We start from the raw sequence: 13922 nt of genomic DNA on the forward strand, positions 1-13922 counted from the left end.
TTTTATGGAACTAGGATGTCAGATTCATGATAGAAATTTGGAAATGCCTGTTTTGGGTGCTCTGAAAATGAGTTGTTCAGATGAACAAGCTATTTATACAGACATGTGGTCAATACTGGATACTGGTTTAATCTTCTGGTAATCCAGACATTACCATATGGACAACCTGCACAGATTGATCTGATGAGGCCTCACTGGGTAAATTAATATCCTGCTCCAGTTAATTTGCTGAGCTTTTATGTTAGCTTTTATCAGGAGAAAAAATAAATGCTTTCCAGCACATAGTTTATTCATAGTGACTTATAAAATGAGACTGATGACAATCGACACAGGTTTAAGGCTGCTTGTTTGACGAGCAGCTCATGATGGTTTGGACAGTTATTTGGAGGGCTTTCTTTCCATACTTCATTGTTTGTAGCCAGTGCACAGTCTTTCCAATGTGGAACCACCCTTGCACATACATATCAGATAATGCACTCAGTTTTCTCTTGAATTTTGCTTTCAGTGATGTACCTGCAGTAATTTTGTTTAATACCATAATGGGTTATTTAGTTTTGTTATCAACCTCTGCTTTCTCAATCTTCTGTCCTGTGAGGAACTGCCATATTCCTCCTCTGTAGTTCTCATTTCCCAGGGCATATATGAAGGCATCCACCGTTGGCACAGTCTTGGCAATAAGAGCAGGAATCTGTCATGAGACACAATATTTATTACTGGGAAAACACACCGAGAAGCCAATGGGCTGATGTCAGCCTATGTTTAGTTTCCCTTTACCAAAAAAGAAAACCTTGTCTCCAATGGCATTAGCTTGTTACTCAAAGACAGGGGAGAAATAAAAGCAGTGTGGCTGGTGGGGAGCCCTATTCAGGAAATTATAGCTTCCAGGAGAAATAGTTTAGGTTGGCATTGCCTGAAACAGTGACAATTCAGTTGAGAGTGAATGCAAACACTTAGGAGGAGTGAAAGGTGTGGACACCTTTGGATGGATAAATAGGCTGATGTTGCTAACACACTTAATGTGGGATACTGAATACAATAATGCATGTGGTGACCTAAAACTGGGCTCATTTTGGGGAATGAAAGTTGAAAGGTTTGATGTGATATTACTGAGTCCCAGCAGTGGCTTTGGAGCAAGACTCGTATAAGAAAGGGGAAAAAGGAGGCAGCAGAACTTTAAGAGTGATCAATTACAGCTTCCTTGAGGAGAGAGAAGTATTAGAAATATGCATGAGACAACCAGTCTCTTTAAAACTGAAAATTCTGAGCTGGTACCTCACTCTGGGAAGGACACAAAAAGCTCCTACATGGCACAGAACAGTACAGGTTACACACCCCTAACTAATTGCTGAAGAAAAATACCCCTGACTTCCTAAATCTTTTGCTTGATCAAAGCAGTAATGCAATGGCTGTTGTATCACTGTGCTTACCTGTTTTCACTTAAAAATTGTAGATGAACAGAATGCTTTGAGGAAAAGGACTACTCCTTATAGATGTTTTTACAAGTAAACCCAGAAATGAGTAAATTGGCAATGTTCCATAGAGATAGAGTGAGGAGATTGTCAGTTTGGGTTCTGGGGTGGCACCGACGTACCATGCGGTATTTTGGTGGAATGAACATCACATTTTCCACTGCTGCGTAGGAGCACAGGAGGCAATAGGGACCCCAGCAAACGACCAGTGTCTTCAGTGGTAAACCAGTATTAAACTGGAAAACAAGAGCAATCGGTTTCTTTGTGTTTCACAATCACACACTACAACAAATGGATGGGAGAGGTCCTGTCTGACCGTGGTATGTGTTCAGTAGCAGGAGAGGATCAGCCAACAGGATATGGGACAGAACAGCGCAGCAGCACCAAAGTCCTGATCCTGGGCGTGGGTGGGGAGGGACAGAGGTGGCAAAACACCTTATGGTAGATCAGATAAATCTGTGTGTGCTAGATATAGAAGTCATGGCCAGAAACTGCTCCTGAGGGGAGAGAGCAGTGTGAAAATTTAAAAGCAGATTAAAAGGAATGATATTTTGCTGACTTCCTAGATGATCTGGCAGACAAACTGTGAAGCCACTGCTATGCTGGCACAGATGCAGTAGCTGTGCTGTGGTAGGAGAATGTCTCTTGTCCATTATGCTAGGGCCTATCCATGGTGTTCGTGACCAGCTGTTCCCAAGTATTTTATAAATATTAATGACTAAGGAAGTAATAATTTCATCCTTAAATTTTCTGCATTGTAACTTGTCTGCACAGCTACAGAGTTTCATAAGAAAGAAATCACATACTAGTGCATACAAACTCACTGGAAAAAAGTAATAGACATAATAATGAACACTGATATTTGTTCAAGAAATATATAGAGGGCACAAGTATTTATTCCAGTCAGCTACAAACAAGTCTGCCTGACTGTCTCTGTCAATATAACATTTCTCTTGAGCTCTGACTGTCTTTACGGAGTGCAGGGGTTGGGCTGTGCCCACCAGCCATGCACAGTGCCCCATACTGTACAGCCTGCACCTCAGCAAACAACTCATCACCACATTAGATTGCCATAAACCTGCCACACCAGAACAATTCCTTTGTTTCCAGCTCATAAAGATTTCTGAATTTCCTCAGCCAAGTGTTAACACAATGTGGATGGGAAGGTCCTTCTTCCCCCATGGGGTGCCTGTGTGTTTCCTTGCAGAGCTGTAGTTCTGTCTGACTTTCTCAGCCATAAGCCAAAGGCCTGTAGCAAAGCAGGAAATAATCCTTTCTGAGATAAATTACCCTGGATAAACATTTATATGCTATTGGCAAATATTCTGTATGCTCTGTGTTTGTTTTTTGAGGAGAGTTGGGCCAGTGTTGATGGAGGGAAATCTTCAGGATCACCAGTGCAACTTCTTCTTTGCTGGGGAACTGTTTACAGCACTAGGTTGGGGCAAATGTGGCCATCTGGTAAAATGTTGACATTTTCAAGGATGGTGTTTCCATGAACTTTCTGAATGGCCACATCCTGTGTTGCACTACCCTCCTACTCAAGTAGCACTGGGGCAGAAGAAGCTGAGTCAAAGTCATTGTGAAAGAAATTGTTTTTTTTCCAAGGACTTCGTCTCTACTATTTTGTCACGGTGATTTCAGGGGTTCAGAGAGCTTTCTTACCTTAAAGTGCCCAGTTTTCCTGAACTTTTGGTGTATGGACTGATAGGCTGTCAGCATGATGAAGCCTGGGATCATGAAATTGAAAGTGGACAAAGCAAAAAGGAATGTGACATAGTTTCTGGGAAAGGTGAGGAGAGAAGAAAAAAAGAGGGTGTTAATTCAACTCTAGTGCATCTATGTAAACTTGCTGTAAGTATTTACCAAATCGTAATTTTAAAATTGCTAAAACCACTTTTGTCAACGTGCTTCAGCTGCAGCATTTGCTGAGGGCCAGTTAAGCTGTGCCATGCTATTGTGTGTGGGATGGTTAGTCTTGTAGAAAATCACAACAGGTATTTGTATTCTAAACCCAAACACCACTACTCAGACATCTGTGCTGGCCTGCATAAAACCAAAAGCATTCTGAAATAGTTTCAAGCCCTAAACCCAGGAAAGATGAGTGAGGGAGTGGCAGAAAGTGGAGCACCAGCCTCTCCCACAGAGGAAGCCGACTTTAGCTGTTCCGTGTGCCACCATGCAAGTCCAGGCAGCCTGGGGTGGTTCCCGCCTGCTGGGGAGGGACATCTGCCCCAGGAACAGTGCTGGGCACAGCTGGGGGGGTTTGTGTGCCACCAAGGCTATCCCAGGGGATGGCAGCCTCCACTCTGCTCCTGTGGGAGCTGGCCCTGGCCCTCACCTGTCCCCTTTGCTGTAGTCCAGGGTGCAGCAGGTTCGGAGCGGTTCATAGTCGTATTTTCCCCACCCCAGTAAAGGCATCACGGACCAGAAGGCAGCAAACAGCCATGCAAACACCATCATGGAGGCAGCTGTGCTCCACTGCAGCCTGCTCCCTGTGGGAAGAGGAAAGGGGGTCTCCATGCCCTGAACAAAACCACTGGAAACAGCTGGCAGGCCCTTGGGCCTCAGGCAGAAACAAGCAGTTGTTCGTGCTTTGTATCCTGAAGCTGACCTGAGTCTGGAGGAATCAGTCTTCCATAAAATATGAAGGAAGCTTTTAGGAAACAGCAAACTGTACTTCCCTTTTGTGTGTTTTACTTAGACAAATGCTGTATTGCTGCTCAGCTTTGTACCACACCGGAGATACAGCTGCCTTTACAAACATTATATTCTTGTGTTTTGGGAACGTGTTTTAAGACACAAATGAGGCAGCAAGTAGAATGACCAGGGTGTTGCAATAAACAGTGTTTGGAGGAACAGAGTCCCACTGCAGAGTGTGGGTCAGGTCAGAAATGTGACTCTGCACACACTCCCCAGCCCCTGCCTTCTTCCTTCCTGCCAGGCCAGGAGTGCATGGCATGTGTGGATATCTCATATGCCCTGTTCTAAAATTACTGGTCATCGATATACATGTGAATATATATATACACAACCTGAGAACAGAGCTTGCTCTAAAAATACTACCTAACAAGTAATTTTGCCCTTAAAATCATCACTTAGCCTATAACAGGAAATGTGAAGCTTAGCATTAGTAATTTTTTTCTAATTTTATAATAAAGTGTTCCCTTGTGCCTATCTCATCTGGTTCCATCAAATACTATAGGAATGTAATGGAAGACTGGAAAATTGAGAAGACACAGGAAGTATTTATTTATGGAGAAGGCAGGCAGGGAGGCTTCCTTGCTGCTGCAGGATATTGTGCTAGCCTCACTGCTTGCATGTAAAAAGGTCTGGATAATTTTGTTATTGAGGCCAGTGTCTGTCATCATGCCCACGCTGAGCAGCCCATGACGCCAGCAAGGAGAACAGTGACTTTCCCCAGCGCTCCTTTCTAATCCAATCTCCCATTAGGGACAAGTAATGATGTCATTTTTACTGAGGTTCGGAAGCAATCTTTTTGTCTGCCCTTAGACAGCAGCATCATGACAGCAGGCAGGAAGATTCAGGCCAATTCTGATCTGTCCCTGAGAGGTGAAAGACTGGGGATGAGGTGCATTTATTTTTAGACCTGGTGAAATCAGCTGCTGGTTGACCCTTCAGAAAATATTCACACACACATCAGAAGCTAAAAATGTATGAATGTAAAATTAAACAAGCTTGAGATTATTTTAGTTTTACTCAGAAAAACACTTTCAGTACAAGAACAGTGAAAGAATCGTGCTGTCCTCACGTGGCAAAAATGTCCTCTCCTGAGAAGGCTGAAAGCAAGAGCACAAGTTGAGAGCAGTTATGTTGTTTTTGTGCACAGCAGGCTATTGCTTTACCTTGCTTTCTTGGCCTGAAAAGAATTTATATAATAGCTGTATAGGTTCTAATTCAATTAAATGCACATGTATGGGGTTCAGCATATGCTTGCAGATATAATTCTTAATTAGGCCCCAGTGCTGGCAGTTCGGTCCTATTAAGTCCAATCACTCTTGTGCTCTGGTTTTCTCTCTTTGAAAAGCAAAAGAGAAGCCCCTCTTTTCCACACCGTGAAATAGTAATACAGGTAATTTAAAACAATTTCTCTAATTGCTTTGGAACAGAAAGACTGCTCCCTCATCATTCAAAGATTACTAAAATTGTGATGCCAAAAGATGAACTTTTAGCAAGTGCTAGAATAGAACAGGGAACCTTAATCCTTTTGATCATGAAGCCAGTTTTTAGTGATATAATCATAACTATATCACGGGGTTTAGTTTTTGGTAACATTTATGAATGTATGATTACAAACATTTATGTTTGTAAGATTTAGGATTTATTCAAACATTTAGCTGATTTTCACAGACTGAAAAATACATCTCTGACACTGGGCTACCTTTCAGCTTGATTTCAGTCTGCTGTTCAAAAGGAGTGTCTGAAATAAAAGGTCAACAGGATTTTCTATGAGGGAGGGGAAGAATAGTCCCTTTTTCTCATTCTTGCAAATGGTTAAGTTATAATAGCTGTATAATATTAAGTTATAATATATACCAGGACAGTATATGGGTTGTACTAAACTTAATGGCATGCATCATTTAAAAATTAACTAAGCTCGTCAAAGGCAGAAATATCTGAAAATCTGACAAGGAAAAATATATATCAGTCATAAATAAAATAGGTGTTAGCACCTACTTCATCTGCAGTGCAAAAAGCACCAATCACTGGCATTCACAAGTATAAAATTTTTGTAGGAATAAGAAAGCTGTAATGTGTAATAGCTTATTTTGTGCATATCATTATAGAAAGCTCTTTAAAATAATTAAGGGATTTTTTTTACTCAATTTTTAAATTTATTTTGCTGTGGTTCACCATAATCTTGGTGACTGTCTTGGTGATTACCTCTTGCTTCAGTGAAAAACATGAGATCTGTAAAAACATCAGCATTTTGTCAGGGAAAACTGATACAGGTGCAAAACTAGATGAAGGGAATACAGTCAGTGTGACAGGAGTTTAGGATTTACTCCTAATTTGACAGAGCTGACAGCTGCCATTTTACCAAATGGTAGTTTGGTAATCTTTGAATACTGATATAACAACCCAGGTACCTCGGTTGTTAAGGATTAGATAAAAGTCACTGTAATGCTACTTTTAGAAATTGAATGCTGCTGTGAAATCCCTGCTGGTTTTGTTTGTCTTCTTTTTTATAATATTGAGAAAAGTACTGATATAAATCACTTCAGATTTTCTGTTTTTCCCTAATTCTTAAATGCAAGTTAAAAAATTACATTTTTTTCTTTCCTTATAAATCTATAACTTCATGCTGTGCTTATGAACTGACCAGGATGCTTCCCCTCTTCCCAAACTTCTAATGGCAATGTGAATGGAGTGTGAATGGCCAGAGAGGAGCTGACAATGTCTGCCTTGATCTAAACTGTCACCTTCTGTCCTGAATACCTGGCTGCTGAGAGACAGCTTCCTCAAAATCTGCCCTTTTCTTCTTCACTGTCAGGCACTAACATATAACTACTTCTGTTTTCTCCTTTCCCCCTAATGATCAAATTTTAAAATATTTTTTCCCATCTTGCTAGAGATTGACACTGATACCCTTCAGACTACCCTGCTATTTCTCCTCTTATTGCATACTTTTAGGTTATTTCTCTAGTTCTCTCCTCTTTGCTGTGAAAGTAGCATCTCATAGACCCCAGAGCCACACTTAGGGGATAAAAAGAGAGTTGCCCAGTGTGCTTGCCTAGAAGTAAAAAAAAAAAAACCCAAAAAAACAAGAGAGAGGAGAGTAAAATATCCTGACCTTCTCTGTCACATGGGGTGATAATACTATTTTCTTCCATATGCCAAGCAACGTCAACCTGATTTCTGGTGAGTGACTTGTCTAGTTATCAATACACTTTAAAGGTAGAGCTTTGTTGCTTAGGGCTGTGCTGACTTCCAAATCCAAACACCTAGTCTATTTTCAGAGTGTTGGTGAACAAATTTGTGATATTAGCATCCAGAATGGTTGTAATGTCCCAAGCTGTCATCATAGTAATCTCTTACATTCTCATCAGCTCTTTCTTCCCAGAAATACGGATAGTGAATAATTAGGTGAGAAGCGGAGGAATACCACATTGAAGGTTTTCTTGGGAAACAGTTAGAACATAACAAAAAACTGGGGATGATGTAATTGAGCCTGGAAGGAGTACCAGATCCTGGGGAATGAAGATAAAAGGCTGATAGCTTTGTATTTTAGGTAAAGGTATTTTGTACCTCCTGTACAGGCGTGCAACTCGCACCAGTGTCAACAGGAGTTTGATGTATGGATTGAGAGCACAGCCTCTGGGCTTGATATAGCACAGCTATGAGATATGACTTAATCTTCCTTGCAATCAGCATGTGAAGAATTGAACTAGAAAGGGCTAGGTTTACTGGAATAGCTACAGGGCATGAGTACCTTCTGGGTTTTTGGTTTTGTTGTTCAAAATGTTCGCTTTAGGAGCCATGTTTGGCCATCAGTAAGTAACAATTTGAGCAAAGTAAAGAAGCTTGTGCCCTTAAGGTCCTTCTGTCCTCTTAATGTAGTGTATGTTCTTGACTGGAGGAGCACATGACACAAAAGCATTAAAGTCAATGTGGCAGAGAGTAAAATGCCTTTCCCAGACATGCTTATTTTCAGGTTCTCTCTTGTAAAATACAGATGCTCCTCTTCTAGCTCCAAATGCATTTCAGTGTCCAAGGGGTGTTAGTATGGATTTAGCTCACAGCCTGCATTATTTGGGGCCTTTGTCTAGACATGAAAAAATAGATGTCTTTGCCTGAGCTGGATTCCTGCAGAAATTGCAGAACAAAAAATTTGGCCACCTTTCCTCAACAGGATCATCAGACTGACCATATTCCCTGTGTGCTTTGGGTGTGTTTTGCCATTTGCTGGTGGAATCATGTGGACACTGTGTCTGAAAGGCTCTGTGGGTAAAAAAAGTCTCTTGTACCCCAAAATGCCTGTGTGTTGCACAAAGGGGCTGCTGAGCTGTGTCTGCCCAGTCATGCCTCTGCATGGGCTCTGTTCCAGCCACAGTCTCTGCAGAGGCAGCTCTCTGCTTACACCAAATTTATCTGTCAGTAGTAAACTCTGCATGGACATGATGATCTCTTTGGTACACAGCAGGGTGTTGGATGAAAGCCCAAGATGAATAGATTTTCCTTCAATATGAAGAATTGGATTTTATCTGGGATTTGTTTTAAAGTTTACTTATGGATTAAAAGAAAGCATGGCAAGAGGGTCACAAATTGGATGTGATCTGGACAAGGAAATATCTCCTGAAGGTGGTTGATAATTTCCCCTGTATGGGAAGAGGTCCTTTGGAGAAACTGTTTATATTTGCTCTATCTAGTTTGAAAGAAAAACAAACTTATATATAAGATACACAAATATGTGCTTGCTTTGATTCTCAGAAACGTAAGCCAGCTGCCCTTTGCAGCATGTGGGTAAGGTTGTGAGGTAAATTGTGGCCCTTACTTGTACAGTAGTGATGGTATCGGTCCCAGGCGACGGCAGCGCTGGAGCTAATGCTGGCCAGGGCTGTCAGGAAGCCTTGGAATCCATGGATTTGACAGCCATCGGAGCCATAGGGCCAGTATCTGTTATCAAACAAGGAATATGTTATGAAAATGATAGAGAAAGGTGAAGACATGTTGGGAAATTGCATTAACAGAGAGGGTAAAATGATAGCCTGTGCTCGTCCTGAGACTCTTTCTTAGAAACACTGCGAAAATGTTACTGTGCTTGTTTTTAGGTATTTGACAGCATTTTTCTTGCTGTGGTGTCTCTTACAGTACAACAACTATTTGTACTCTTAATACTGAGGAGAAGATATAACCCTGCATCTGTGTATTAAAAAGCTGGGGTTTTAAAATTTGAAATCTACATTTCATCCAATTATCCAGATCTTCAAGATTTGCTTCCTTTGTGAGGAGCTAATTTGTCAATGTGTGCAAGTCAGTGCAACACAACAAACAGAAAAGACTTGCAGACAAATTTAGGGTCAATCTAGATGTTTAGTGAAGTGATATTTTGATATTCAAATAGCTTCTATAACCACTGGCAAAGCTGTCTGGCTAAATGTCTTCTCTAGTCAGTCTTATAATCTGTCAGTGATGTTATGCAGTAAAATCTGATTTTCTACTTGCCTGGTAGAACCATGTAGGGTTTTGTTGTTTCAGATTGAGGGAATGAGAACTGTGGCCATGACTTATGGTAGAAAGAGAGACATTTAATTAGTTAGACCTCTTAGAACTTAAGCAGTTAATTTTCATGTGGTTCTTCTGAACTTGCTTTAGGAAAACCTTTGTGCCATACCTGAGGAAGCTGGAAAAGGCAGCGATGAAGGCGTTGATGCAAATCCCGCAGTCGGCCAGGGCAATGCTGAGAACCAGCAGATTGCTGGGTGTTCGGAGCTCTTTGATTTTTCGGAAAGAAATAATTGTCAAGCCATTCAGACAGAAGCCAAGCAGGGCTGAAAGACAGAATTGTTTGGTGTGATTCAACCTGAAATTGAAAATAACTACAATGATAGTGCAGTTTTCTTTGATGAAAGAACAATAATTACAGTGGAATCTTATGCACAGGGAATAGATCTGTAGTGGTCAGTCTGCACACAAGTTACAAAGGCTTTCAGAAGAGAAGTCCTGGATGACAGCTCAAGCCAGTGCTTCAGACTTCTTCAGTCATGTGGAGCAGAAGCAGTTTGATCTTATTTGTAATTCTGACTTTTCTTGTAATAAGAGAAACAGGATTGTCAGGCTCCATGCAGGAACACACGGTTCAGGGTTCAGAGCAAGTGAGACGTAGAGGAGGCAGTTTCAAGAGAGCTGACAGCCAGTGCATGCTGCTGGTGTACACATGTCCAGGCCTGACTTTGATAGAAAAATGGTTTGTATTTAAAATCCATCATAACATTCCTTTTTGTTTAAGCACAGAAATCCCTCAGCCATGTTTCAGTCAACCTGCCTCCCTTTGGGCTTCTGTCTCAGGGTAGCCTACACAGTGCTTGAATTACACCAGCTCAATCTTATTACTGTCCCTCGTCAACAGACTATACATGGAAAGGAAGAATCTAATTATGAAAAGCAGTCACTGAGATTTAAAAAAATAAGTTTATGTTGTTCCTAAGAGAGGGATCCAAGCAACCCGAGCTATTCACCCAGCACAGAGCTGTGCCACTCTGAAGCCCATCCTTCACTAGTTTAAACTCAAGCTTTGTCCTTTAATGCCCTTTTCAAGGCGACCTGAATTATTTTAGCTCTGATGAGGATCTGACTCAACATCCACTCTCTAAGTCTCAATCAGATGAGAGGCACTATGCCTTTGTGCTCTTCTTGGGAAAAGAAATGCTGTAGCACAGAAAAAATCCATATCCCTTAATTCTGTAAAGTAGTGTAGTTACTTATGCCTTTTGTCTTAATTCTGTGGTTACATAAGATGGATGATTTTTTTTCTAGTCAGAAATCCTGCTTCTACCTTTATTGCATTAATGGCTGATGGCATAACCATAGTAATAGCTGATGTGTGTCTATCATTGCACAATATATAACAAAATATTTCCAGGAGAAATATTTGGAGTCATTTGAGATCTGCTGTTTTTATTTCCTCCCTGCCAGATTACCTCCCATCCACAGGGTAAAAATTATGTCAACTCTCTCAAATGCAGAGAAGCCTTTAGGAGAAATGTGTTCTGAGCATATTTAGAGTAGAGTTGAAGTTATTACTATATGAGATTTTTTTCTATCTTTTCCCTCTTTTTGGAAGCCTCAGGCTTTACCAGATTCTACTTTCTTGAAGGTCAGCATGAGTGTACAAATAGAGAACTTACTTAATTATTTTTTAAAAGCGTTGAATTTTCATTTCTAGATCAGCAAATATGTTCACTTAATAAAGTGAATGCAAGTCTTCACCACAACCTTTTTTTTTGCAAATTGCACTTAGAAGCTGCCACAAGAAAAGGAGAGGTCTTCATTGCCTTTGTCTCAGAGTGTTTCAAAAAGTGAATTAATCTTTGATTGTTTAGATTGGTCTTCTAACCCAGATGACAATAATAAAGTTTTAATGCTAATCTACTGGGCGCATTCTGCCTAAAACTCGATGGAAAATACTTATGTTTAGTAAATCACAAATGTATTAGACTACACCTAGTTTTAACTGCAGGTTGCCACAGGGCTCTTTGCTGGAACTTCCACAGCTGCAGGACCCTGGCAGAATGCAGCCCCCGGCACAGGTCAGGGCTGGCAGAGCCATGGTGCCACAAGCAGGTCCCCAGCAGGACCCAAGTCTCAGGCTCTGCCAGCCCTCAGTGCTGTCCCTGTCCTTCTGCTGCTTCCCACCCCTCAGGATCGGAGCGCAGGTCCCGCCAGGCTGTGCACATGGCTCAGGGACTCCTGGCCAGGCTTAGTTCTGTTTAGGCAGCAGCCTGGCCCTGGGCAAGAGGTAGAAGCTTTTTCCCCTCTCTTCCAAGGAAGAGTGTCTGACAGCATTTCCAGCTGTCCTTTGCAGCCAGACGCGAGCTCAGGTGCACAGCAAAGGTGAGTGGCCATGCTCCACGGCCATGGGGTGAGCTAACGAGCATTTATCCCACTCGGAGGGTGCTCACAGCTTCTCCTCCTCTGCTGCTGGGCCCCACAATTCCAACATCCCCCTCTGATCAGCACTATGCAAGGAATGGGATCCCAGGCCCTGGGACTGACACCAACATTATCCTGGCTATGAGCCTTTGCTAGCTGCCAGGTAGCTATAAATTCACAGCTGTGTTGCAGTCTCTCAATAAGTGGAATATGACTAAAGAAAAGATCACATTGGCTATATTAAATTGATATGGTTTGTTACTTTTCCCAGCAGCCATTAATTGCAGTGCTACCAATACAGTCTGGATGTATGCTAACAGTTTGCACGTTTCTTTGGAGCTGTCATGTTTGATTGTAAGACAGCCATCACAACCCACAAAACAAACAGTCCAATTTTATTGAGAGACTCAGTCACTTCAACTTCTTTCCCCACAGGAAGATAAAGTTGCCTTTAAAAGTCAGCAACAAAATATTACACCCCAATTTCCTGAGAAAAGAGCTGAGTAGCAAGTACTTCACTGCCACAGCTATGCACAGAGTGCAGATCTTCACAGCAAAAAGCTTGCAGCTCACCCTGATTTACTCATCAGAAGTAATGAGTGGGGGGTGATGTAGCCACAGTAGCCAGGGTCAGCATACCACAAATGCTTCTGTTCACTTCAATTTTCCTTCCCCCCTCTTACCAGAAATAAGAGGAGGAAAAACATCTTATTGCTGCCGAGGTCCTACACCAAACTTACCTTCAACCAGCAGGGCAGTGCCAATGGCAAACACTTCTATTTCAGTGAAGCCTTCAGGGAGAGGGTGTGCAGTGACCATTCTTATGGTAAATATGCCAAAAGGTTTAACCTCTGCCCTCTGATATAGCTGTGGGGCTGCCTTTTCTCTGGATCTCTCTACTTCCAGTAGCCCAAGGCTTCTTAAAGGAGCAGCTCACGTGCAAACACATGCTGTTATTATATAAAAGCTTTGGGGTTTTTACTCCCACCACTACAATCCCTGCAGGAATGTTATTAATGATGGGACTAGCATCAACCCGCACTCCCCCTTCCCCTGCAAATCGTATTTCAGACACCAGCAAAATGAAAGCATTCATGGCAATTACAACAAGTTCTTTGTAGATACAAGATTAAGAAACCTGTCCAGTTAATTTTGCAACACTGGAAAAGAATTAAATGTTGTGGAACAAAGGAAACATGTAATTGGGGAGTGACCTGAAAAACAAAGGGGCATTCATTAAGTTGATAATTACAGGAAAAGTATGAACCAATAATTTCTGCAGCTTGTGGATCTTCCCCTCACCCATTTTTTCAGAAACTGGCCAGCGTATTTTTCTGGTAATGACTGTTCTCTATATTAACATATTTCATTTTTGTAACTGAGGCTTAAATTAATATGCACACTGGCACAGCTTGATTAAAGACAAACACAAAGTACTGATTTGGGGCCCTAAACATACAAGGACGTGAGTTGCTCAGTTGTGAGCACTCACAGGAATCACCTTACTGTCCTTTTGGAGATGTTTGGGGACTGGAGTCTGGGTGTACAGCGGCTCTGGAGTATGTGCAGCCTGCAGCTTTCCAACCTCCAGCTCATTGCCTTAACAAGGCATGCTAGCTCCTTCTTTGATACATAACTTTCTTCATCCTGATAATCCTACTGCAAAACAGGAGCAGAAAGGGATATGAGCACAGGGGATATGAGCTTCCCCCAGCTCAAGCCCCACGCTGTGCTGACCTGGCTCCCTGTTGATTGAGGTGTCAGAGTGAATTCACTCCAGATGCCACCAGAGCTTGTTCAGTTCTCCTGACTATGTGGTGAAGTTTACATTTCAGGGGT

The 13922-nt window shown here is 41.8% G+C and overlaps 1 protein-coding gene and 1 long non-coding RNA gene across 3 annotated transcripts in view; one reads left to right on the top strand and one right to left on the bottom strand.

The window, feature by feature from the left end:
• Positions 1-220: 220 nt before the first annotated feature.
• The window catches only part of RGR (retinal G protein coupled receptor), a 42273-nt gene continuing 28571 nt past the window's right edge, over positions 221-13922 (bottom strand). The window contains exons 1-7 of one of the 2 annotated variants that reach the window (XM_068197273.1): positions 12824-13116; positions 9826-9982; positions 8986-9107; positions 3811-3964; positions 3135-3252; positions 1592-1705; positions 221-688 (exon numbers count right to left, since the gene is read on the bottom strand). In XM_068197273.1, the coding sequence (XP_068053374.1) occupies positions 545-688; positions 1592-1705; positions 3135-3252; positions 3811-3964; positions 8986-9107; positions 9826-9982; positions 12824-12902 (888 nt within the window). In that variant the 5' untranslated portion in view covers positions 12903-13116 and the 3' untranslated portion in view covers positions 221-544. Of the gene's footprint in view, positions 689-1591; positions 1706-3134; positions 3253-3810; positions 3965-8985; positions 9108-9825; positions 9983-12823; positions 13117-13922 lie in introns of those variants that run through there. The other variant, XM_068197274.1, reaches the window with a different exon arrangement.
• LOC137477904 (uncharacterized) lies at positions 3146-5050 on the top strand. The gene is made up of 2 exons (XR_011001263.1): positions 3146-3261; positions 4675-5050. It is a non-coding gene; the product is annotated as an uncharacterized lncRNA (long non-coding RNA).

The sequence above is a fragment of the Anomalospiza imberbis genome, chromosome 8 (genome assembly GCF_031753505.1).
Source record: "Anomalospiza imberbis isolate Cuckoo-Finch-1a 21T00152 chromosome 8, ASM3175350v1, whole genome shotgun sequence".
Lineage (NCBI taxonomy): Eukaryota > Metazoa > Chordata > Aves > Passeriformes > Viduidae > Anomalospiza > Anomalospiza imberbis.